General features: G+C 51.3%; 2 protein-coding genes across 2 annotated transcripts; both read right to left on the reverse strand.

Annotated features, from left to right (window-relative positions):
- Positions 1 to 3,932: 3,932 nt before the first annotated feature.
- On the reverse strand, positions 3,933 to 11,736 carry ACADS (acyl-CoA dehydrogenase short chain). Its single transcript, XM_070950658.1, has 10 exons — positions 11,643 to 11,736; positions 11,372 to 11,502; positions 10,125 to 10,274; positions 9,866 to 9,977; positions 7,495 to 7,646; positions 6,953 to 7,123; positions 6,730 to 6,867; positions 5,674 to 5,769; positions 4,820 to 4,876; positions 3,933 to 4,647 (listed from the first exon to the last, which is right to left on the reverse strand). Exons 1-10 carry the CDS (start codon positions 11,695 to 11,697, stop codon positions 4,495 to 4,497), a joined length of 1,215 nt encoding a protein of 404 aa, XP_070806759.1. The 5' UTR covers positions 11,698 to 11,736; the 3' UTR covers positions 3,933 to 4,494.
- A 2,308-nt stretch (positions 11,737 to 14,044) lies between these two features.
- Positions 14,045 to 22,769, reverse strand: UNC119B (unc-119 lipid binding chaperone B). Its single transcript, XM_070950984.1, has 5 exons — positions 22,546 to 22,769; positions 18,106 to 18,219; positions 17,491 to 17,599; positions 16,808 to 16,980; positions 14,045 to 16,403 (listed from the first exon to the last, which is right to left on the reverse strand). The coding sequence occupies exons 1-5, from the start codon at positions 22,748 to 22,750 to the stop codon at positions 16,291 to 16,293; spliced, it is 714 nt and encodes a 237-aa protein (XP_070807085.1). The 5' UTR covers positions 22,751 to 22,769; the 3' UTR covers positions 14,045 to 16,290.
- Between the last annotated feature and the right edge of the window lie 864 nt (positions 22,770 to 23,633).

Below are 23,633 nucleotides of genomic sequence, written 5' to 3' on the forward strand. Positions count from 1 at the left end.
TCCCAGCATCTTATAAAGTATATATTAATTTGTGCTTGTGGCTCTAATTTATTTAATGAGATGTGTCGAAATTATATGTCATTGAGGCACTGATTATCAGGGTCTGGTTTCTTCAAATCCATTTAAAAATGTTTTCATTTTTGATCCCTTAAAAGAGAAAAAAAGAGGGAGGCAAAATTATTATACAGGCAGTCGATGCTGGGTTGTGTTATATCAAATTACACATTTTACTTTCTATTTAAAACTCTTCTCGTTTTCTGCTTTGAATTGGCTCTGTGGGAGGAAAGAATGGCTCACTTCATGTTCTCCCACCGTGGCGGTAAAATGACTGGAAGCCGGTGGTGTTTTTGTTATTTAAATTCCCTAACTCTCTAGGCAAGACCCAGGCCTTTCTCTACCATAATTTTACCAGGGACGTGAGTTTGAACGGAGGCCCAGAGTAGCTAAAGGCTGTTCTCGGGTGCAGAGTGGAGGCCCTTTTCCTAAGAAGAGCTGCCCAAGTGCACGTGCAGATGCCAGCTGGGGTGGGCAGCGCTGGAGCCGGTGGAGATGGCTCTGCTAAGCCCTGCCAGTCGGAGACATCTTAGTGGCCAGAAACCTCAGTCAGGGTCTCCTCCTTCTCTGGATTGAGTCCCCATTTGTTGGCTCTTGCCCAGTTAGCTGCTCTGCCCAAACATTGCTTCAGATGCCGGCTCTGCCAGCCTCTCCGGAAGGATTCCAGGGTAGCTGGAGAGATGGCCACCAACAGGCCCAGAAGGTCTGACAAGATTACAGTCCCTGGTTTTTTATTCCCAGCACGGGTTAATCCCTCAAGGCAGCCAAGTTTGGTTGCATGGCTGGGCCTCCCAAAAACCAAGGAGCGTTTACATTCAGCAGCTCTCCAAATTTTGGTAATCCCAGCCTTGTGTGTTGCTGTCCAAGGCCTTGTTGTCTGAGCGCTGATGTACCTGGAACCGAGGAAGAAGCTGCCAGAGGAGCCCCAAGGAGGATCCTTGAAAAGCTTCTGAGGAGCAGCAGCAGCAGCAGAAGCACGTTTTGTTGACTTGCTTAAACATTTCGTTAAATATTTTTGATTCAGAAGCTCCTACTTTCTTTTCCTGTGGTGGTGTAACTGTACAGGAGCCCTTAACTGAATTCAGGTTGCTAAGCAACGCAGTCATTAAGTCGTTAAATCATTATGGGACCAGACCCAACTTTATGACTATTTTTACCACAGTTAAGTCAATCACCGTGGTCGTTAAGTGAATAACATGATTGCTTAGCGAATCCAGCTTCCCCGATTGGCTGCTTGTCAGAAGCCGGCTGGGAAGGCCGCAAACGGACTGCAAGATGCCGCAAGCGTTATAATGTGAGCGCCCAAGTTGTGATTGTGTGACCGCAAAATTGATGTAAGAGTTGTAATTTCAAAGCAAGCCCCTTTTTCTGAGGCCATCATAACTGTGAATCATTGTTACTGTAAGGGAAGAGTGGTAAATTGAGGGCTACCTGTAGCTTTATTGTGATGTTCTCAGGGTAGAAGGGCAGACACAGATACGCCAAGACAGACGGAGATCCTCAAACGGCCCAACGTTGAGCTTCCTGGATTTGATAGAATCCCCTCCACCTGCTGACATCTTCCACTTACGATGGGAGAGAAGTAGATCACATGCTTGTGCTACTTCTCTAGTTATCCATCCTGGAATGGTGCAACTTGAACTTTCTTTTTATCCCCATCTAAAAAGACCAATTTTACCTGCAATATCTTTATTATGTTTTAAATACTGTATTTTTCGGAGTATAAGACGCACCTTTTCCCCCCTAAAAGGGGGTGAAAATTTAGGTGCGTCTTATACACCGAATGTAGCCCCGCCCACCCACTGGCCTCCACCCTTTGCCCTCTGCCTCGCAGCAGTTACCTCCTTGCAAGCAAACAGCACGAAAAAACAGCTCCTTTCAGCTTCAGCACAGTCTAATTAGCACAAGTTGATTGGATCGGCCTCCGGACTCTCAGCTGATTTGCTCTCAGCTGTTTTGCACAGGGCTCTGCTGCTTGCTGCAAAGAGGTAAATTGCTGGAGCAGATTTTTTTTCCCTTGTGCTAATCAAGCTATGCTGAAAATGAAAATGAAAGTAAAGCAGGCTGTTTCCTGTTTGCTGCAACAAGGCAAAATTGCTCAGAGGCAAAGGCAGATTTCTTTTTCTTCTTTTCCTCACCAAAAAAGGTAGGTGTGTCTTATACTCTGAAAAATACGGTAGTTATGATGTGAGTTGAATACTGCTTCAGTGGCAACCCTTTCCAAGAAAGATATAGCTTATACCGCTGTCAAAAGTTAATGTTATTGCACAGAGGACACACTCTACAACATGCACAGCTATAGCCATTTGCATTCGGAATCACCTTCTGGGTGGCCTTCCAGGGCAGCCCCATATAAAGTCTATTTCAGTAATCCAAGCAAGGGAGAAGCAAGGCATGATGACAGAGCAGCAAATCTCCTGGCGCAGAAAGGAGATGCAGTTGTGCAAGAACCCCCTTGGCTGCCGTTGCCACCTCCTCCTGGCAGAAGCCACGAGTCCAACTGGTGATTCTGGTTCACCAGTTCCAAATGTGTGCATAATCGAGGATGGAATCTCCCTGGACTCAAGATATTCTTGGGATCCAAAGCAATTCCATCTTACTAGATTCTGACTTCCGGTTTGTGACTTGATGCCAGTATACCCAGATGAATATTGGTCTACTGATACTGTGTCAAGAAATAACCTGCCACGCTTCATACGGATGTTGTAGAGAAGGAGTCAAACATTGCAGCCACCTACAACTGAAGGGCTCCACTTCTCCCACTACCATTTGCTGGATTCATCTTAGAAGGATAAACACTCTTAAAAATTTTCCCGATTCCCAAACGCAGGAGACTGCCCAGACCAAGGCGGTGATTTAATCAAAGGCTGCTGAAAACTCAAGGAAGGACACAGGTCATCAAAAAGCATGGATATTGTTTCACAAATTTACTGAAAACCTATTTCTTCCAGAGTTACAGACCCACAACCTATTCAAGAACTTTCACTACGAATGAAGCATTAGAGACTGGTTGGTAATTCTCCAAATCAGACTGAGTGATGTCTAAGGAGAGCAGTTCCACTGATCGGAAAAGGCAGGGATCCAGCCCAAAAGAGTTGGTAGGATTGGTGTCCAAGACCTTGGCGGACTTCAACTCCCAGAATTCCCCAGCCAGACCAACAATTGCAGGCTCATCCCAGGTAACCTCACAAGTGGAAGCTTTCTTCACCTCAACTGGTGACTCAGCAACTTAACTCTGAATGCCAGATGCTCAACAGATGTTCTTCAGAGCCCTCTGTCTCCTTTGGGGAGTGAGATGGACTGATCAATATTAATCAGGCTATGATAGCTGACTTGTCAATGCTCCCCAAATTCAGATTGTGCTGCCTCTGCTCCAAGGCCATGTGCAAGCAGGCTCCCAAGAAGCCCACGATTATCATGGCGACCATAACATCTGGACTGAATCCAACCCTGGAGAAGGCAAACTGAAGCTGCCCGAATCATTAGCCTGGGAATGTCCTGTGCTAACTTGGCAATGAGCTGAGCTACAGCATGTTTCTCAACCTCGGCAACTAACCTGTTGACTTCAACTTCCAGAACATGGTGGGGAAAGAGCTCCAAGCTGGAAACGAGGAGATTTGAGAGTTCTCGTCCCGCCTTAGGCATGAAAGCCGGCTGGGTGAGTTTGGGCCAATTAAATTTCAGTTAAATGCGCAGATAAAAACACCTGGCAGGGAAACCACTTTGAGGGGGGAGCCAGGGCCCAGCAAGAGTCTCCCCTTTTCTCTGGAAAGCTTCAAGGGATCCTCTTCCATTTCACGGTTCTAGCAAGCAGGAGGCTGGGCCCTTGAATGTGGGTTCGAAAAAGGACTGCAATTAAACCAAGAGACACAACAAGCTGTCAGTGCTTAAATTTAATAGTCTATTCTGATTGCATCAAGGAGGGCACCTGCATGCGAGGTGGAGGAAACTTGGCTTTGGGGTACAAACAAGGCACTTGGGAGTCTTATGGCTACTGTTCGCGCTCTGCCACCACCATCAGCAACTTTTCAAGGTTCATTTCAGTTGATTCGGGTCGCTTCCCAATTCGCAGTTAATGTCTCTCTGACCTGTTTCCCAACAACCTGCTTTCTTGCAGCTGTCACTGAACACAAAGAGAAACTGCACCTGGGCAGATCTGGCTCCATGGGAATCCGTGTGGTCCACGATAGAGTAGATCTTGGCAAGAGACTAGTGGACTTTGACAAGTGTGGTTTAGGAGGCACTCGTGCACCCATTTCCCAGGTCCTCCTTCCCCTGGTTGTTCCAGGTGCCTCTTCTCAACCTCCATCGGAGAGGAGTTGGATGCCCGGCCGGTCTCTTCCGTAGTGAGCCAAGGGGCAGATGCCCTCCATTTAAGCCAGTCCCTGGACCTAAGGGGTGGCACCTCTTCTTCAGAGGCCTCTGTAGCAGTCCTCCCCTTCAGCCTCGATAGGCCTTTAGCAGCTGCCCTGCAATCACCAACCTCTGGATTTCGCTGGTTCCCTCATAGATCTCTGTGATGCGGGCATCTCGGTAGTGGCGCTCGGCCGGCATTTCTGTCACGTAGCCCATGCCGCCAAGGATCTGGATTGCCTGGAAGAAAAACATAGGTTCTGGCACGGATGGAATGGAGGCCATCTCCCAGTCATTTAATCCCCAGGTTTTGCCAGGATCTTCTGCCCTTACAAGACAGAAACACAACTCTCCTGCTGCTGCTGGTTGGCCATTCAACCTTTCCTGAAGGATCAGAGCTTCTGGAACTTACCTGGTGGGAGATGAAAGTCGCTGCCTCGGATGCCGACAGCTTGGCCATGGCTGCTTCCTAGGGAGAGAAAATAGAGAAGTTACCTGGCACAGCCCTCCCTAGGAGGCTCAGGGTACATGTATGACATGTGTGTCACCAGTAACATGCCAGGCCTCTGGAAGCTGTGTGAGAGGCTTCCAAAAATTCATGCAACTTCCTCTTTTTTCTGGCAGGGGGAAATGGGGGTTTGTGTGGGTGTGACATGCCAGCAGAGTCAAGACAGGCATTTTCTGAATTTTCGATACGCCAAACTCAAAAAATATCACCGGCCAAGGGGAATCTGCTGCTTATGGCTTGGCTTTCTTGCAGGGCTTGTGAATCCCAGCAACATCTTGCTTGGTAGAGCCAGGAGGCCTTTACACCAAGCAGCAGCTTCAGGGCCCAGTACAGGTGCCCCCACCCAACTGACAACTATTAATGAGCCTCGGTGGCACAGTGCTGTCTGCAATCTGGCAGTTTAAATCTCAGCAGGCTCAAGGTTGACTCAGCCTTCCGTTCTTCCGAGGTGGGTAAAATGAGGACCCAGAATGTTGGGGGCAAGAGGCTGACTCTGTAAACCGCTCAGAGATGGGTGGAAAGCACTTTGAAGCGGTATATAAGTCTAAGGGCTATTGCTATTAAGAAATTCTTGAGATCCTTCTTATTCCTTTTCATAATCTTGTAAAATGTTGGCATTCTCCTGGGATGCTATGTTAAAGATGCCACACTCCTGCTAAAGAAGCTAATTATGATGCCCTTTCAAAAGACTATAAGCGCTCGGGGGCCATTTTCTAGGCCCTTCAGAAGATGCTCCAGTTGGTAAAGATGGAGATTACCTTTGTGTAGGGCTTTCCATTATCACTCAAGGCGGCTGCTCTCCAGGTCAGCAGACGAGCCCCCTCCAGCGCCACCGCCATGTCAGCCATCTTAAACTAGACACAGAACACCCCGAGGGGGGGAGGTGTTACCACTAAGCCACGGGAGTCTAGTCCGGCATTATTTCTGGTTAGGAGGCCACCCACTCTTAGCTGAAGGGAAGACGGTGCCACGAAGGAGCGCTGAGCGGCCCTTGCAAGGCCCCCGGATGGGGCAGGGGATTCGCCATGAATGGGGTGGGGGGAAAGTCACATGTGAATAGTATAGGGCAGAGGTGGGCCACTATGGCCATTTTATGACCTGTGGACTTCAACTCCCAGGATCCCTGGCTGGTTCAAGAATTCTGGGAATTGAAGTCCATAGGTGGTAAAGTGGCCATAGTTGCCTCCCCCATTAGAGTCCTCAACTTACAACCTTTCGTTTGGGGGTTTACTTGTGATCAGTTTTCACACTTAAGACCATCGCAGCATCCCCTTGGTCACGTGATCAAAATTCAGACACTTGGCAACTGACTCGTATTTAAGACGGTTGCAGTGTCCCCGGGGTGTGTGTTTGTGTGTGTGTCGTGTGATCCCCTTTTGCAAGCAATGGGGAAGCCAGATTCACTTAACAGCTGGGTTAATGTGCAGTGATTCACTTAACAACTGTGGAGACAAAACTCACTTAACAGCTGCCTCGCTTAGCAACAGAAGTGTTGGGCTCAACTGTAGTTGTAGATCGAGGACTATAGGGTCTCCTGCTTAAGCAGGGGGTGGGACTAGAAGGCCACCAAGGTCCCTTCCTCCTCTCTTATTCTGCATTCTTCAGCCCCAGCCTCCAGTGGGACATGGGCTGGAGCCCCAAATTGGGCAGGGGGAGGCCTGTATTTTCTCATTTGGGCCCCAGAAGCGCCTTTAATCACCTCCCTGACATGATGAGCATCTTCTGTGCCTCCAAAAGAGAAGCCCTTGAAGGAGAGCTGGGCAGCAAGAAGAGCGGGAAAGCAGGGGGGGGGGCCATCCCCATAATCCCCATACCTGAATGGCCTGCAGCTTGGTGATGGGGTGGCCAAACGCCAGTCTCTTCTCCGCGTAATCCACGGCACAATCCAGAGCCGCCTGGGCGATTCCCAAGGCCTGGCAAGCGATTCCAATCCGGCCAGAGTCCAAGGTTTGCTGAGAAGACGAGGCGATGGGAGAGGGGCGATGGGAGAGGGGTCTGGGAGAGGGGGGCCCCCCCGCCCTCCCCTGCTCCACTCACCATGGCGATCTTGAAGCCCATGCCCTGCGTGCCCAGCAGGTTCTCCTTGGGGATGCGGCAGTCTTCGAAAATGAGGTTGGCAGTAGAGGAAGCCCTGATGCCAAGCTTGTCCTCCTTCTTCCCCAGCGAGAGGCCCGGGCACGGCATGGGCACAAGGAAGGCGCTGATGCCCTGCAACAGACAGCAGCCTTTCCCGGGGGTTCTCCAGAAACCCCAAAGCCACGGCTGACTTTTCGTGCCCAGCAGGACTTGGGAAGGGAGGACGCAGCTTCCCCTCCTCCCAAGGGAGCCCTCAAGGAAAGTCACCTGCTCTGCTTCTGAACCCAGACCCCCCCTCCCCCCATGCCCTTTGTCCAGCAGCAGCCATCACTGGGGAGGTTGTCCCAAAGATCAGGACCTCCGATTCCCCCCACCACCTTCACGGCTTCCTTTGGACACCTGTGGTCTCCTCTTTCTTTTCTCAGCCAGGTTCTTCGTCCCTCTGGAGATGTTTCCCAGGGTCCTTTCTCCCTACACAGAGACCAGCCGAGGCTGGAACCTACCTTGTGCTTCAGGGCTCTGTCTGTGGTGGCGAAGACCACGGTGGCCGAGGCCTCCCAGGCGTTGGTGATCCAGGCCTTGGTGCCGTTCAACACCCACTCGTCCCCAACCAGCTGAGCAACCGTGGATGCAGCACCAGCATCGCTGCCGTTTCCTTGGCAAGAAAAAGAGCGTCTACAGCCAAGAGGCGCTATGGCTGCTGCTGGGCCACATGCATTGGGTGGGCAGGGGGTGGGGGGGGAGAGAATGCTGCCTTTTGCTCTTCTACAGCAAGCACTGCCTGGCTGGCTGCACTAGGTAGACAGTGCCCTGTGTCAGACCTGCCCCAATCTGATCCCTTAGGAAAGAAAGACCCTCGACTCCCATTTGGTTAAAGCAAAGGATTCTTTTACTAAAGGTGTTGGCTGCAGTAAAGTCAGGCTAGCTCTGATGTTTCCCACGCTCAAGTTACAAGAAGGTTTGCCCGCAGCCCACCCATCCCCCCCCGAACAGTCCATTTCCAGCCAATCAGAGCTCACCAAAGTGCTTTGAGAATGCTGAGATGTTTTGGGGTAATCCACCTATTTTCTCAGGGTGCCTGGCTTTAGGAAGCTGTTACAAACTGGATCTGGGCTTCATCACCTGTTATTCCCACCCCACTCCCGATTCCCATTCATGGACACACACAGCTTTATTGCCCTTCCATCCTCCCCACCCCCCACCAGTGTTTCATGGCAGGATGCCTGTGAGGCGTCAAGCTGAATCAGAAGAGCTGACGCTGCATTTCTCGGGCACTGACCCTCAACTGGACCCTGTGGAACTTCCACCTTGCTCAGCTGTCGCTTTGGCAGGCGGGGACGGTGTGTCAGCAGCATCTGAACTGCAGGGGGCTTGTGGGGCACAGCCTCCCCAGGGAGCCCCTTACTCTCTGCTAAGCAACTATGCGAAGGCAGGACGTGGCTAAATGTTAAAAAACATGCAGAAGAAATTGGGGAGAAATTATGCAAAGCAGAAGTAACACCCGGCAGGGAGCTTCCAGTCCTGGCTCTCTTCATTACCATCGATGATTTTTCTAGAAGTTTCTGCTCAGTCGAGCAAAGCGGAGCCACCGAGGGGTAGTTTAGAGCCATGTCAGGGCACAACAGATGCCCAGGTGGCAAAGCTGCTGCTGTGCTTTCTGAAGGTTTCTAATTGCAAAGGCAAGAATTTGGGGTGGGGGAGGCCCAGCCCCATCGGCAAAGCCACATCCAGGGACTCTTTGCAGCCTCCATTCCTCTCCATTGCATAACACCCTACAGACATATATGCAAGCTTCCCTGTACAGGTAGTCCTCGACTTACAACCGTTCATTTAGTGTGTTACAACAGCACTGAAAAAAGTGACTTATGACCATTTTTCACACTTATGATCGTTGCAGCATCTCCATCGTCACATGATCAAAATTTGGATGCTTGGCAACTGGCTCGTACTTATGACGGTTGCAGTGTCCCGGGGTCACGAGATCCCCTTTTGCGACCTTCTGAAAAGCAAGGTCAATGAGGAAGCTGGATTCACTTAACAACCGTGCAGTGATTCGCGTAACAACTGTGGCAAGAAAGGTTGTAAAATGGGGCAAAACTCGCTCAACAACTGTCTTGCTTAGCAATGGAAATTTTGGGGTCATTTATGGTCGTAAATTGAGGATTATCTGCAGAATTTAAAACAGGGGTATCAAAATCAAGGGCCACAGGCTGGATCCGGCCTGCAGGGTGCTTAGTACTGGCCCATGTGGCCGGCCTGGAAACAGCAAAGGACCAGCCTGTGGTGCCTCTGCCAATGAAAATGGAGCTCGGGGGGTGGGGGTTGCCCCCCCTCCTGTTTTCGGCTGCACAGCCTCCTGCAGCCCTCTGCCAGAGGAAATGGACATCGGGGGGGTGGGGGAGAGGGGGCGTGAGGCTTCCCTGAGCTCAGTTTTCACTGGCAGAGGACTATCAAAACAAACTAAAAACAAAACAAAAGGGGAAATGTTTCCCCTTTTGCATTTGAGCATGCAAGAAGGGACAGGAAAGGAGGAAGGGAAAGAGGAAAGATAAAGAAGAAGAAGAAAAGATGGGAAGAGAGCAAGGAAGGAAAAATAAGGAAAGAGGGGAAGGAAGAAGAAAGGAGAATGAAGAGGGAAGGAAAAAGAAGAAAAGGAAGGAGATTATAATGAGAATGGGGGAGGGTCTTAGGGAAGTCCTGCCTTAGCATGTGCCTCCCACACGTCCTATGTCACAGCCACCATGGCCACTCCCCCCCCCCAGCCCTCTGAAGTCAAACACAACCCTCATGCAGCCCTCAATGAAATCGAGTTTGACACCCCTGATCTAAAACGAAAAGGGCTGCCAGGGGGCAACTCCCAAGCACCCACCTTACCTGGTTCGCTTAGGGCAAAGCACCCCACTTTCTCCCCACTGGTGAAAGGAGGGATCCACTTCTGTTTCTGCTCTTCAGACCCAAACTTCAAAACTGGCCCTAGATACAGCGACTCAAGAAACAAAAGGATCCCTGTAAATCTCCTTTGGGGACCCCCCACCTCTGACCATCTGGGGAGCAGGCGTGGCCCCTCCAGGCAGGGCAGTGCCACTGGGGTCAGGGTGGGGGGGTCGGGGAAGGGGCCGCTGGTGGGACCTACGTTGTTGACACTCATGATGACACCGGTGGAGGCGCAGCCGCGGCTGATCTCCTCCGTGGCGACGGCGTAGGCCAAACAATCCAAGCCGGCTCCTCTGTATTTTTCGGGCACAGCCATCGCTAGAAGGCCAAGCGCCCCCATTTTCTTAATCTAGACATGGGAGGAATGAGGTTACGAAAGGGACTTGATGGTGTTTGGCCCCAGGGGGAAAACCCAGCAAAGCAACTTAGCTTTGAGTGTCGATCAAGTTAGTGGCAGTTGCTGATGCCACCAACCAATCCAGGATCTACCCTCAAGCTAGAACATTTATGCCCGGGCTGAGCAACTCTGCCAACGTTACGACCTGTGGACTTCAACTCCCAGAATTCCTGAGCCAGCCATGCTACCGGTTGTAAAAGGGACACAGCTGCTCAACCCTGATTTATGCCCTTCGTTGCTTCTCAAAATGGCATAGGTCAGAACAATTTAAGTTCAACAAGGAAGCGCCAGGCAAACACAAATCGGTGCAAAAGACGTTGAGGTGGCACACCTGCCGTAGCTTAAGGGGCAGAAAACAGGAAATGGTGGCTGGAGAGCCTCGTTCTCCTGCAAAGAATCTGCGTTTCTCACTTTAGAAATGAAAGGAGGCCTCCTGCGCCTTGTGGTTAAAGGACTGGCAATGCCAGGAGGGGAGGCAGAGTCGCCCAGCCCAGGTGGGAACCCCGTACTGGAGGGGCCAAGATGCCTCGAAAAATGGAAGGAAGTTCGTCCACAGGAAGCAAATAAACGTGAAATGCAGGTAGTCCTTGACTTACGACCACAACGGCGCTCAAAATCTCCGTTGCTAAGTGAGTTTGGCCCTGTTTTACAACCTTTCTTGCCACAGTTCTTAACTCCTGCAATTGCCAAGTTAGTTGTTCAGCGAGTCTGGTTTCCCCGTTGACTTCGCTGGTCAGAAGGTCCAGCAAAGGGGATCCCGGAGGTGCTTTTTGGCCGGGCTCTTTCCCCTCAGAAAGCAGAAAGTCCAGCTGCTTCTTGGAAAAAGCACCTTTGGGGCAGCCCCGACTGGATGGCTGAGAAGCTCCACGATCCAAAGGGGATCACGGGACCCCGAGACTCCCCCCCCCCCCCCGCCAAGCCTCCGAACTTTCAGTGCCCTTGCCACTTTGGTCACTCAACGAATGGTCATAAATCGAGGACTACCTGGAAGCAATTCCAGGAAGCCCCTTTGCAAAGCCCCCCCCCCATCCCCGCTTGGCTGCTGGGACCTGCTCGGCGGGGAAGCGGTGGTGGCGGTCGAGGCTTGCGGCGAGGGGCGCCAACTCCTTGGCGGCGAAGTCCCGGCAGGTCTCCCGCAGCATCCGGTGCGTCTCGGGCAGCCCCGCGTGGAGCAGCCGCGCTGCAGGAGGAAGAGGGGGAGGGGGAGGAGAGGGGGGCTCAGCCGGCCGCCCACCCCAGACCCGCCCGCCCGCCCGCCGCCCCTGCCAGGCCGGCCGCCCCCGGAGCAGCCGGAGGGTCCCTCCCCGAAGCCCCGCCGACCTCCGCGGGCACCAAGGACGCCCCGACGCCCCGCCGAGGCCACCAGCGCCGCCATCGCCTCCGTCGACGCCCACCGGAGGGCGGGGCTGGGCGGGGCCTCCCCTCGCCCCTCCCCCTCGCGGAGGGTGGTCCCTCTTCCTCGGACTCCGCCTCCGCCCAACGACCCTCCTTCGGCCCCGGGACGGAGGGGGCGGGGGGGGGGGTCCAAAGCGGGGATGATTTGCTTGCGAGAAAGCGGGGAGGGGGACACACCCCGGTTTAATGGCCGGTTCTTCTCTGGCTCCTCCGTTAAACGAAGCTTCTAGGCCAGAATATAAGACAGGTGTCAGAATCAGGTAGCCCGGAACTGGAGAATCTGCTCTGGGCCGTTTGCTGCGCCCGAATTAAATCCTCTCTTTTTTTCTTTTTAATTTGATTTATATGTGGGAGACTCAGGGCGGCTTACAATGCGTTAAGCAATAGCCTTCATTCTTTTGTATATTTTTTACACAAAATCAGCTTATTGCCCCCACAAACCGGGTCCTCAATTCACCTACCTTAGAAAGGATGGAAGGCTGAGTCAACCTCTGCAAAAGGTTTGGTCACAAAACGAGGATGCGACTTCTACGTTCCAAACTTGTCCCAAGAACTCAGTGAGACCAACCGAGGGAGTCTTGCAATGTCCTTCTGCACTTCTGGCTGATGTAGAGCAAGAGTTCTTGGCCTGCATGAAGGCTGCCATGATATCCTCCACCTCCTGCTTTTCTCTCCTTTTCCCTCTTTTGCAATAATCACAGTTGAAAAAGTGCTGCTTCTATGGTCCACCCAATTATGGGACAGAGCAGACTGCTTCCCTTTCGCCTTTCAGCCCCAATCCAGGAGCCCTGGCAGGCGGTCGCTTTCACGAGAAACTATTTTGTATTTACTGACATTTCTTTATTTCTTTGTCAGTAAGTATAAATTTCAGAGAGTTGAAAGTGGCCACAGAGGCCAGCAAAATGAGCACATCCAATCTCTCGGTCTGCAGAGAAATCCAATTTTACTACTCCCCAAGGATTTCAGAAGTCTTTCTCAATCAGACAGAATAGAGTTGGAAGGGACCTTGGAGGTCTTCTAGTCCACCTCCCTGCTCAAGCAGGAGAACCTATACCATCTCAGAGAAGTGGCTGCCCAGTTCTCTTCTTAAAAACCTCCAGTGATGGAGCGCCCACAACTTCTGGAGGCAAGTCGTTCCACTGGCTAATTGTCCTGTTAGGAAATTTCTTAGTTCTACATTGCTTCTCTCCTTGACTCCATTTATTGCTTCTTGTTTTGCCTTCAGGTACTTTGGAGAATAAGTTGACCCCCCTCTTCTTTGTGGCAGCCCCTCAAATATTGGAAGATGCTATCATGTCACCCCAGTCCTTCTTTTCTCTAGACTAGACCTACCCGATTCCTGCAACCCTGCATGTTTTAGCCTCATCATCTTTGTTGCTTTCTTCTGCACTCACTTTGCAGTGTCTTAACATCTTTTATATTATGGTGACCAAACCTGGATACAGTATTCCGAGTGTGGTCTTACTAAGGCTTTATAAAGTGGTGCTAATACTTCACATTGTCTTGATTCTATCCCTGTTAACGCAGCCTAGGGTTGCATTGGCTTTTTTGGCTGCCACCATACACTACTAACTCATGTTTAAGTGATTGTCCGCTGGGACTCCAAGGTCCCTCTCAGTTTTCTAGCCAGGTGTCTTGTACCTTTGGTTTTTCTTGCCCAGGTGTAAAACGTTGCTTTTCTCCACATTAAATTTCATTGTGTTGGATAGGGCCCATTGTTCAAGTCTGTCAAGTCCGTGGGGTGTTCACTATTCCTGCCAGTTAAGTATCATTTACAAATTTGATGAGTTCCCATGCTATTCCCTCATCCAAGTCATTAATGAAGCTATTGAGTACTGGGCCTAAGATGAAATCTTGTGGCACCTCACTGCTTACTTCCCTCCATGTAGATGTAGTACCATTAAGGACAACTTGTTGAGTAGGGTTTGTCAGCCAGTTACAAATCCATCTGGGGGTGATGCTGTCTATCCCACATTTTTCTAGCTTACCAAGAAATACATTGTGATCTACTTTGTCAAATGCCTTGAAGTCTACTATGTACACAGCATTTCACTGGTCTACTAATTTAGTCACTTTGTCAAAGAATGAAATAAGTTGGGCTTGGCATGATCTCTTTTCAACAAACCTGACATAGTGCTGACTACGTTATAATTATCTACTTATAGGAGCATTATTAACCGCTACAGAAAAAGGCTCCTCCCCCAATTTATGTGGGATGCTGACATCCTCCAATGTTCTTCTGATGTGTCCTCTTAGGCCCCCTTTTTAAGTAAATTCACAATCTGAATGTACAGAATTCATGCCCACGTTATGACACAACACCAGGGTGGAATGTAGGTTTTTTTTAATTACTATTGCTTCAGACAAAATAACACTTTATACAAACAAGTCGGCTAAATTACTGCAGATCAAGGAGATATAAAAATGATAGCATGATGGAGCAGATACTATTATGGAAATCACTTGGGGGGGGCACTTTTGGAACTTCTGCCATTCTCTATGGAAAAATATCTCGGCAAAAAATTAGAAAAACTAGCGACCATCCTGTGCACTTCACACTTGCCACACTAAGATTCTGTCTTAGGGGAGGGGCAGCCCCTTTCATGGATAAACTCTCATGAAGCGCCACTGGCCAATTCAAAGCCACAAGATCGGGTTGGGGGGCATGTGTGGGTGTGGGGGGGTTTTTGGCCACAGTGCTCAATCTTCTCCCGCCCTGGGAAAATTCATTGCACTGTTGCTCTAAATAACCATCTCAGAAGATCATTGCATACGGAATTCCAGAACATCCGTAGTTTGAGCCTGCAGATCAGTTCACATAACTGGAAACGGCCAGAGATGCATGTGTGTGTGCTTGACCCACACACAACGGCCGTGGCCAAGCTGCTGCTCCTAAGCAGTACTCGGGTGGGGCATGCTCCAGACAGGATGGCTACCAGTGGCCAAAAAGGTGGCCACGGCTGCTGCCGATTGCCGAGAGCAGGTCTCCCCAGAGCAGTCTTTGCTTTCAAGGGTGGGGGTGGGGGGAATGAGCCTAAAGGGGAGCCCCCCTTTTGCTTTTCTCATGAGCTGGCTGGAGGAAACGAAACCCTCTCAATTTCATGCCCCTTTTCCAGCCACCCACTTGCCTAGGTCACTAGTCCCCCTGCAGTGCTCCGGCCAAAAGGGAGGCCTGCATTTCTAATCACATCCTGCTTTGGAAGGGCAGCCCCACTCTGCATGCCCCCTTGGTCAGCATGGCAGAAACACCCCAACCCCCAAACTGATCCCTGCATGCCCAACGGGGGTGGCAGAAACGCAGCCCTTGCAGAGCAGAACAGCTCCAGGAGAGAACAGATGAGGGCCTAAGGACAGCTGTTGTCCAGGGCTCCAGAGGATGCACTTGGGGCGTCTGGCAATTCCCTCTTGCCCAGTGAAGCACCCCATTTTTTTCACACACGTACCCCATTTCCCTCCTATTGCTGGGCAGTCAGTGGCAAGGAAGGCACAGAGGAAAAATGGCAGGGAGGGTGGGTTATTGCGAACGGCCCCTGCTTTGGGGTCAGCCCTTCCAAGGCTTCCAGGTCAGAGGAGCTGCCTGGGGACTCCGTGCAGCAGAGGGTAGTTCCAAAGGCACCTGGGTTTAACCGTGAAGGATCGGGAAAAGAGAGCCCTTGGAGAAAGGCACTTTGCCAGAGAGAGCCGGGGAAGCGTCGACCCACCATTCTCACCACCAGCCCTTCCCCAGACGACCATGAGAACTTACCCCTTAAAAGAACCGGAACTGAGTCCTGCACCCGAAGCTCTTTTGTTGGGGGCAGTTAAACCTCCCCCCAACTAAGAGGTTTAAACGTTGCTCGTTTGGGACTTCTCCGTTGCTCCCTGGAGCCTCCCTCCCTTTGGAGACTGACTGCCATGGGGTGCCCCACCTCCCTCCAGAGAGACTCCAGCCCTTCTGCCAAAGCAGCGCCTGTAGCCCAGCCAGATGGCGGAGTCAATTCTCACCTGCAGCCTTTGCCAGCCTTTTCTCAGCCAGAAGCAAGGCAATATTGAGAGGGGAGGAGGAAGACTAGGATGGCCCCCACCTCCCCAGTGAGAATTGCTAGGTAGTAGAAGCCAGGGAGTCACCTTCTGCTCTTCTGGCTAGGGGCACATCTTTACCATACAGGCCAGACCTTTAGGGGTGGCTGTTGCTCAAACAGGCCCAGAACAAGACAAAGTTCTGCCCTCCCCCAGGAGCCCCCTCCAGGCCCCTCCGACTCCAAAGACAGAGAAACAACCCTGACAAACGGGAACATCAGCTCAGGTGCAAAGCAGGCCACAAGGCCCAGCACTCTCTGAGCTGCGGGATGCGTTAGGAAGGGGATTCTAGCCAAGCTTGGTCCATTGGGAGGGCCAGTGCTGGGCTTGTCACCAGACCAGGATGCCAATGGAAGCCATGAGGGAGCAAAGCATCAACGGCCCAGAGAATTCCTTTACTGTCCCAGAGGAGACCCCTCCCGCTTGGCATGCTGCTTCTTGAGCCTCGCGGGAAGGAGGGGCAGGACCAGGCTGCCTCTGGCCCACGCAATGTCCGCAGGCGATGCTGGAATGGCTACTGCCCGCCATTGTAGGCGTAATCGGCCTTGTTGTGCATGATCAGCTTGTTGTCCACAAAGTAGAAGCTGTCTGAGCGAGTCTCGTAGGGGTTCTCGACCATCAAGCGTACTGCAGGGGCAAAAGAGAGGGAGGAGGGTCAGCCACAGCCCAGAAACAGCCACTGGCACCGACCCTGCAGTGCAGGTAGCGTCCACTCCACAAAGCAGCCTGAAACACTCTGGGGAGCAGGAAGCAGAGAATGAATTTGTGGGTTTCAGAGAAATTAAAGTAAAACCGTTTATCTTCTGTCTCCCTCAAAACATTGACAAAACGTTATGGGGTCCATAACGGCACCAAAGCAGATCACTATGGACGAATCATCCAAAGGGCAGAATGTTCTGACTGCTGCCGAGGAATCCGGTGCTGACAGGGAGCCTTTTACGGAAGGCTCCCTGCTTGGCCCGTGTGACTCATCTGGTTCAAAGCCTCCCACCTGTGGACCTTTCACCAGACCAGGCCCAAGAGGTACTTACTGAGGTCCTCTGACAGCTGAGGAAACTCGTATATGTGCTCACAGGTGTTCCTGCTGCAGGGGATGCAGAAGCCAAAATCAAAGTCAAAGTTCTTCAGAAGACGGTCCCTGAAGTAATGCCTCTCGATCATACGGAAGTTGGAGACGGGCTTGTCTCCCACGGTGAACTCCACCCTGCAGGGAGAGAAAAGGGCGAGATAAACCCACAGGTGGACAATCAAACTGGTCTCCTCCCACGTGGCAACTCTGGAGTCCTGCCCTAGAGACGGCCCTGAAGCCGCTGAGGCAGCGGGAGCACCCTTGAGGGGCCCAGTTGTCCCTTGACACGATCCTGCCTGCATCACCACCAGTCTTTCTCCCCTGGTTGTAAAGAAGGGCTGACCTAGGAAGGGGATTCAACTCTGAATTCAAATTAGCAGAAAGAATAATAAGAAAAAAGAATAAACACAACAGACCTGCCTCAAGCAACATATATTCTTCTTTTGATTTGTACAAACTGCAAAATTCCAGACTTGGGTTTTGAAAATCTCTTTCTTTCTTTCTTTCTTTCTCTTTTACGTGCTCATTTAGAAGTGCTGAACTTGCTTTTCACCATGCCCGGTTGTGATTTTGTGGCTGGTGCTGAGCACAGCAACCACAGCAGCCCCACAGTCTCGCCCATCCCGAGCTTCTGCCCAGACTCACGTTGCCCCAACGGTCCGTAGGCGCAGGAAGGCCGGAGTGAACTGATAGCGAACAAAGCGTCCGGCGCTGCTGTCCACCTCCCCAAGGTCACACTCATAGTCCTCTTGCTCTGTTAGGAATTAACAGTTATAGAAAATTCAGCAGGTCGGCTCTGTGGGGCTTCTCATTGGCCTGCCCTTCTGGAAGTGGGGCCACTCCAGGAAGCCCCCGCAGCCGTCGCCTGCCCTTCCAGGTCTCAGCCTTCGGGGGCTGCCTCTGCAATACGGCCAAAATCAAGGTCAGGAACAGGAACTGTGGAACGAGCAACCGAGGCAGCTTTGCTGGACCAAGCTAACAAAGCTAAACATGACTTGGCTTAGGTGGGTGAACTGTTGGGACAGATGCCTTTGTGGGCACCTGGAATAACAGACGGAACCCATATTTAGACAGAAAAGTCCCAAGGAAACAGATCGTCCCAAGAGTGATGACAGAGGAAGAGGAAGCAAAGATTTAGGGATTGTGAAACCACCATCTAATTATACTTGGAAACAAAACATCCTTCTTGGAATTTTTAACCATTAGTTGGGTCTTGCGATTCAGAACGGACCACGTTACTTTACACCAAAAGTAACTTACCTAAAATTGAAGGTTTGGCAATTTCAAACAGCACTGTCCCAGTCTCCAGGTCCCGGATTTTAAACTTGGTGAAGTCGATATTGTAGATGTTGTCTTCGGGTCGGCAAAGGTAATCTGGAAGAGAGGAAAGCAGAAGTGATGCTGAAATGCAATGGAGAGGCTGCCTGGCCCAGCCCACCAAAAGGGCCTTTGCATTCAGGGCAAGGAAGCGAGTTTCCAACCACAGCAGACAATACTAGGAAGTCTCTCCCAAGATTCCTGATCAATTCTGTGGCCAAGAGAGGCACCCGGTTAAAGGAGAAGAATCAGTGGAAGGATGTAAGACACAGACCTACTGTATGCAAGCACCATGGCAGGGATTCTACACCTAAAAAACTTCGCATTTAGAACCGAGCAACAAAATTATCAAGCTTACTAATGGCACCAAATTATTTAGCCAAGATAGGAGAAAAGTGAAAGTACAGTTACAACCAGTCAAGAGAGAATTAACACAAGCAGCCTACCTAAATCTAAGTAAGTGCAACCTAGCTCATATCAGGACAAAAAGGGCCTAATTTTAAGTACAAAGAATTGTAGATCATAATCTACTTTATCTGACTTTATTTTTAGTAGTCTTGTAATGGAAGAAAAAAGAGAGAAATGGTAAACAGGGGACATGTAAGCCAAATTCATGACATAAAAGTCAGGGCAAACACTTTTATACCCTTGTGACTTTGTAAAGATCGCCAGTCCTACATACCAGCTAAATCTGCTAACTACTGTTTATAGATTTAGGATCCTCGGTTTAATGACCATTCAAAGTTACAATAGATCTGAAAAAAATGAATTGCAACTGGTCCTTGCACTTAGGATTGACAAAGTGTCTCCAGGGTCCATAATCGTGTGATTCACTCAATGGCCATGGCAAAGAAAGATCATAAAATCAGGGACAACTGACTTAACAATTGATGTCCTTGTGATTCTTGTCAGCTGACATAGTCATTGGACCTTTCCTAAGCAGCAGCTACTGTTTAGGAAGCATCCAATGAATATCTGTTCTTTCTTCTGCAATTTTATATTTATTTATTTACAGGGCTTGTAGGGCCACCTAGCTCATGCAGTGATTTTAGGCATAAAAATCAAACAAACAAATAAATAAAACCAAATGTAAAAACAGAAGTCCCCCCCTCCCCAGGCATCCGACCACACAACCCCCCCCCCCAGCTCAACCCCAATCCTAGCCCAATGCTGAGAGAAGAGCCAGGCCGTCACGGCCCTCCAGAAAACTAAGCAGCTTCAGGTCTCTCAACTCTCAGCTTGGAGGCTATTCGAAAGGGCCACGACGATAACAGTGAAACTATGTTGTGGCAGTTGTCCCAAAGCTGCTTCCAAAGCCCACAGAAAAAGTTCTGCCAGAGGAGAAGCCTCTTTTGCACTTAAAAGAGCCGGAGTGGCTGAGCTCACTGGGTTGGTGACACCTGATACAAATAATCACATCATGGAGCGGAATTTAAAATTTCCCTGTTCTAGCAGGGAATGCAAGAAACTGCTACTCAGCCAAATGGTCCATTTAATAACATTTCCATTCTGGGCCCAATCCTGTAGTGGTCTCCCTAGCAATTCCACAAGGGTCCTTTTTGGTGACATCACCTTGCAAGATGATATTATGGGTAGACATTGTTGAGGTGGGGCTAGTCAGAACCTCACTGCCCTCAACACTGACAAGACGGAATAAGAGAATAAGGGACTTGGAAGGGACCTTGGAGGTCTTCTAGTCCAACCCCTGTTCAAGCAGGAGACCCTATGCCATTTCAGACGAGTGGCTGTCCAGTGTCTTCTTAACAACTTTCAGTGATGGAGCACCTGCAACTTCTGAAGGCAAGTCATTCCACCGATTAATTGTTCTCACGGTCAGGGAATTTCTTAGTTCACTGCTTCTTGTTTTGCGTTCAAGTGCTTTGGAGAATAAGTTGACCTCCTTCCTCTTCTTTGTGGCAGCCCCTCAAATATTGGAAGATGCTACTTCTGGAGGCAAGTCATTCCACTGATTACCGTAACTGTTCTTGCTGTCAGGAAATGTCTCTCCTTGATTCGTTTCCATCCATTCCTTCTTGTCCTACTTTCAGGTGCTCTGGAGAATAGACTGACCTCCTTCCTCTTCTTTGTGGTAGCCCCTCAAATGTTGACAATCCAGATGTACATACAAAATCAGGGAATCTTCATGCAGCTGTCTACCTGCTTGTTGAGGGCACAATTACTTTGACTAGCAATGAAGCATGTGCAGCAGCATCAAAGGTTGGTGGTGCTCATTAACAACCTTTTCATGTTCAATCGTGTGAATAACACCGAGATCAAAAATAGTATGAATCTCAGACAGGCCACAACGATGAAAGGAACACAGACCTATGGCAATGACTTCTTAAAGATTTAAGGTTTCAACATGTGCCATAAAAAAGATACAAGTGCTGTGGCCAAGACTGTGCACTTCTGCTTCGAAGCCTGAAGAGAGTTGGTCATCTCCAGGCCGTGTCTTGGCACACTGTCTTCCATGATCTTGTTGAGACGCCTTTTTGGTTTCTGTGGAGACTACACAAAGGTTGTGTACAGAATCAAGCAGACCCTCCCGCTAAGTCGAAAGGGTGATGCAGATGCCGCTTCCGGTGCACTGATGTGATGAATGGAGGGATGATGCCCATTCAGCCGTCTTGGTTCATGCCACAGGTTGTAGCACCCCATGAGTACGAGAATCTTTCTGAGGAAGCAGACTGAAAGAGCAAGATGCAGGTGCCAGTGGCATTCCGTGTCATGCAGTGCAACAACACCTGTGCCATACCATAAACCGCCTCTCTCTCATGGGATTTGAAAATCTTTGTTTTGGATGTGCACAAGGAGTCCAAATATTTGAAGATGACGACTACTGGCAAGTCAGACTTTGATGCCACTTTGTTGGCTAACACAACTCCCTATGGTGCCCTGGTTAGTGGCAAGCTAATCTACCTTGAATCTGATGGGAACAAATTCAACAGTGTATTGACTGAAGGAAGTTTTGTCCCTTCCCCCCTTTAGAGCTCAACCATTTTTGGCTCATGATGAGTTGCCAAAATGGATCAGAATGAGCAGCAAAATGAAACAAAATACATTGCCTTTGGTGTAACATTAAGCAATTTGGGGTGGGTGGGAGAAGAGGAGACACGACTACCGAAAGCTGCAAGGGATGCCACTGAAGTTACTCTCTGCCAACTTCAAAATGAATCTGGCCTGCCGCAGCCATCTTTTCGTTTCTCATCTTGCCACATTATACGGGGAGAGGAGGAGGAAGCTTGGAATGTCGGACCAGATAATAACAACCAATCCTCCCATGGGAACCAAGGCCATCTCAACAGGTGTCGGCCAGAGACTGGAAGGAGTTACCAAGGAGACGCCAGAACACTTAATTGGACAATGTGATCTGTGACATGGGAAGGGAATATCTATTCTTTAATTATTCCAAAACTGTGGGAAACAAGAGTTGGTTTTGTTTTCATGGGTGCCGAAATGGTGTAGTCAATAAAACAGTTCTTTGCGAAAGCTGTCCGTCTCGGAGTGCTGAAGGGTTGGGTTCATCAGTCGGGATCTTGACACTCCCGTGGCCAACTCTCTGGAATTGACAAGTTTGGGTACAGCAGACGGCCTACATCATGAAGAGGCCGAGGGGTGCTGGAACAGAACTGAAGCTGAGCAAGATCCAGCCGAAGCGGATGAGCCAGGAGGGCAGCAACCTTGCGTGAGGGACCCTCCGTTCTGGGTTGTAGCTAGAGGAGGGGGCTCCAACCTGGGCAACTTACTAAAGCAGAGTTTCTCAACCTTGGCCGTTTGAAGACGTGTGGACTTCAACTCCCAGAATTCCCCAGCCAGCAACGCTGGCTGGGGAATTCTGGGAGTTGAAGTCCACACGTCTTCAAACGGCCAAGGTTGAGAAACTCTGTAGAAAGGCTTCCCCAGCATGGCTGCCAGGGGAATTCTGGGAGTTCCAGAATTAAAGCAGCCACGGTTGGAGACCCCTCCCCTTGAGTGTGAGATTTGGGGGGGGGCTCTATCTTTCCAAAAAGTGCTGAGTATCTGGGAGGTCAAGAGGGCAACCAGGGAGCTCCTGCATTCCGGGGAGGGGGGAACGTGGGTGCCCAAAAGGCCTAGGAGGCAAAGATGGGGGGGGGGACAGACCCTGTGGGTGCCCCCCCCCACGAAAGGCGCCGGGGGCTCCGTGCCTAGGAGCCCTTCCCTCCCCCCCCCGCTCTTTCTGCGGAGCCCAAAGCCCCCCCGTGCCTTCACGCCTGGCGGGGGGGGAGAGCCGGCGGGGGGGAAGGGGCGGGGGGGTCTTTCCAAGAGGCTCCACCCCTTCGACCCCCCCCTCAAAGGACCGGACTGCCCGGCGGCCTATTTCCCGGCCGAGGAGGCCCCGGGCGAAGGGAAGCGGCTACTCACGCTCCGTGACGCGGCCGAGTCCCAGGATGTGCTCGGGCCGCACCGCCTCGAGCGCCAGCAGCTCCGCCTCCGTCCTGGGAGGCGGCAGGGCGGCCCGCGGAGGAGGCGCGGCGGCATTGGCAGCCCCCGAGCTCCTCTGCCCGCGCAGGCGACTCAGCGCCCCGCCGGGCCCGGCCGCGGCCACCCTGGGCTTCGAGCCGCTCATCGCCGGGCCGGCCCCGCCGCCGCCGCCGCCGCTGCTGCCAAGATGGCCGCCGCCTCTGCCTCGGCCCCGCCGGTCGCCATGGCAGCCGAGGGGCGGGGCGCGCGGCCTAACAAGGGGAGGGCGGCGCCGCCCCTGGAAACGGGCGGGCGGGCGCGTGGCCACGCCCCCTTCCCGCGCCTCTCACGCCGGGCGGCTCCCCCGGGGCGGTCAGAGGACGACCGAGGCGGCGTCCAGCGGCCCTCTCGGAGCCCTTTCCCCACCAGCCCGTCGCTTCGGGAAGCGGTTTCCTGAGAGCAGCGCGGCTCCACTGAGGAAGCCCTGAACCGCCTCCAGGGAAGAAGAAAAAAAAAAAAAGGCCTTTTGGAAAAAGAACCGCCCACTCCCTGAGTTCCCCCCTCCCCCCCGCGTGGTGGCCGGAGAATTCTGGGAGTTGAAGTCCACACAACTTTCAAAGTTGAGGCTGTCCTAAAGTGGATCCGACAGCACAGCGGTTCTCAACCTTCCTAAGGCCGCGACCCTTTAATACAGTTCCTCATGTTGTGGTGACCCCCAACCATAAAATTATTCCTAAAACCATTGAAAATATGGTCTTAGGCGGCCCCTGTGAAAGGGTCGTTCGACCCCCAAGGTGGAGAACCACTGCCATAGCAGAATTTGGCAGAAAGCAGAGGAGTTAAAACACGCCTGACTAGAAGAGGGAGGGAATCATTTTTTAAACCTTCAAGCCTGTTTTTTGCACACAGCAACAGCACTTAGGCTGCTCTACAGCCCCCTCTCAGCCTCCTGCCCCCAACCATCTCGCCTCCCCACTTGACCCACCTCGGAAGGACGGGAGGCTGAAGGACAAGCAAGCTTAAGGCCTACCGGAGGCAACAATGTAACT

The sequence above is a fragment of the Pituophis catenifer genome, unplaced genomic scaffold, assembly GCF_029215685.1.
Source record: "Pituophis catenifer annectens isolate HBS135680 unplaced genomic scaffold, rPitCat1.0.hap2 SCAF_10, whole genome shotgun sequence".
Lineage (NCBI taxonomy): Eukaryota > Metazoa > Chordata > Lepidosauria > Squamata > Colubridae > Pituophis > Pituophis catenifer.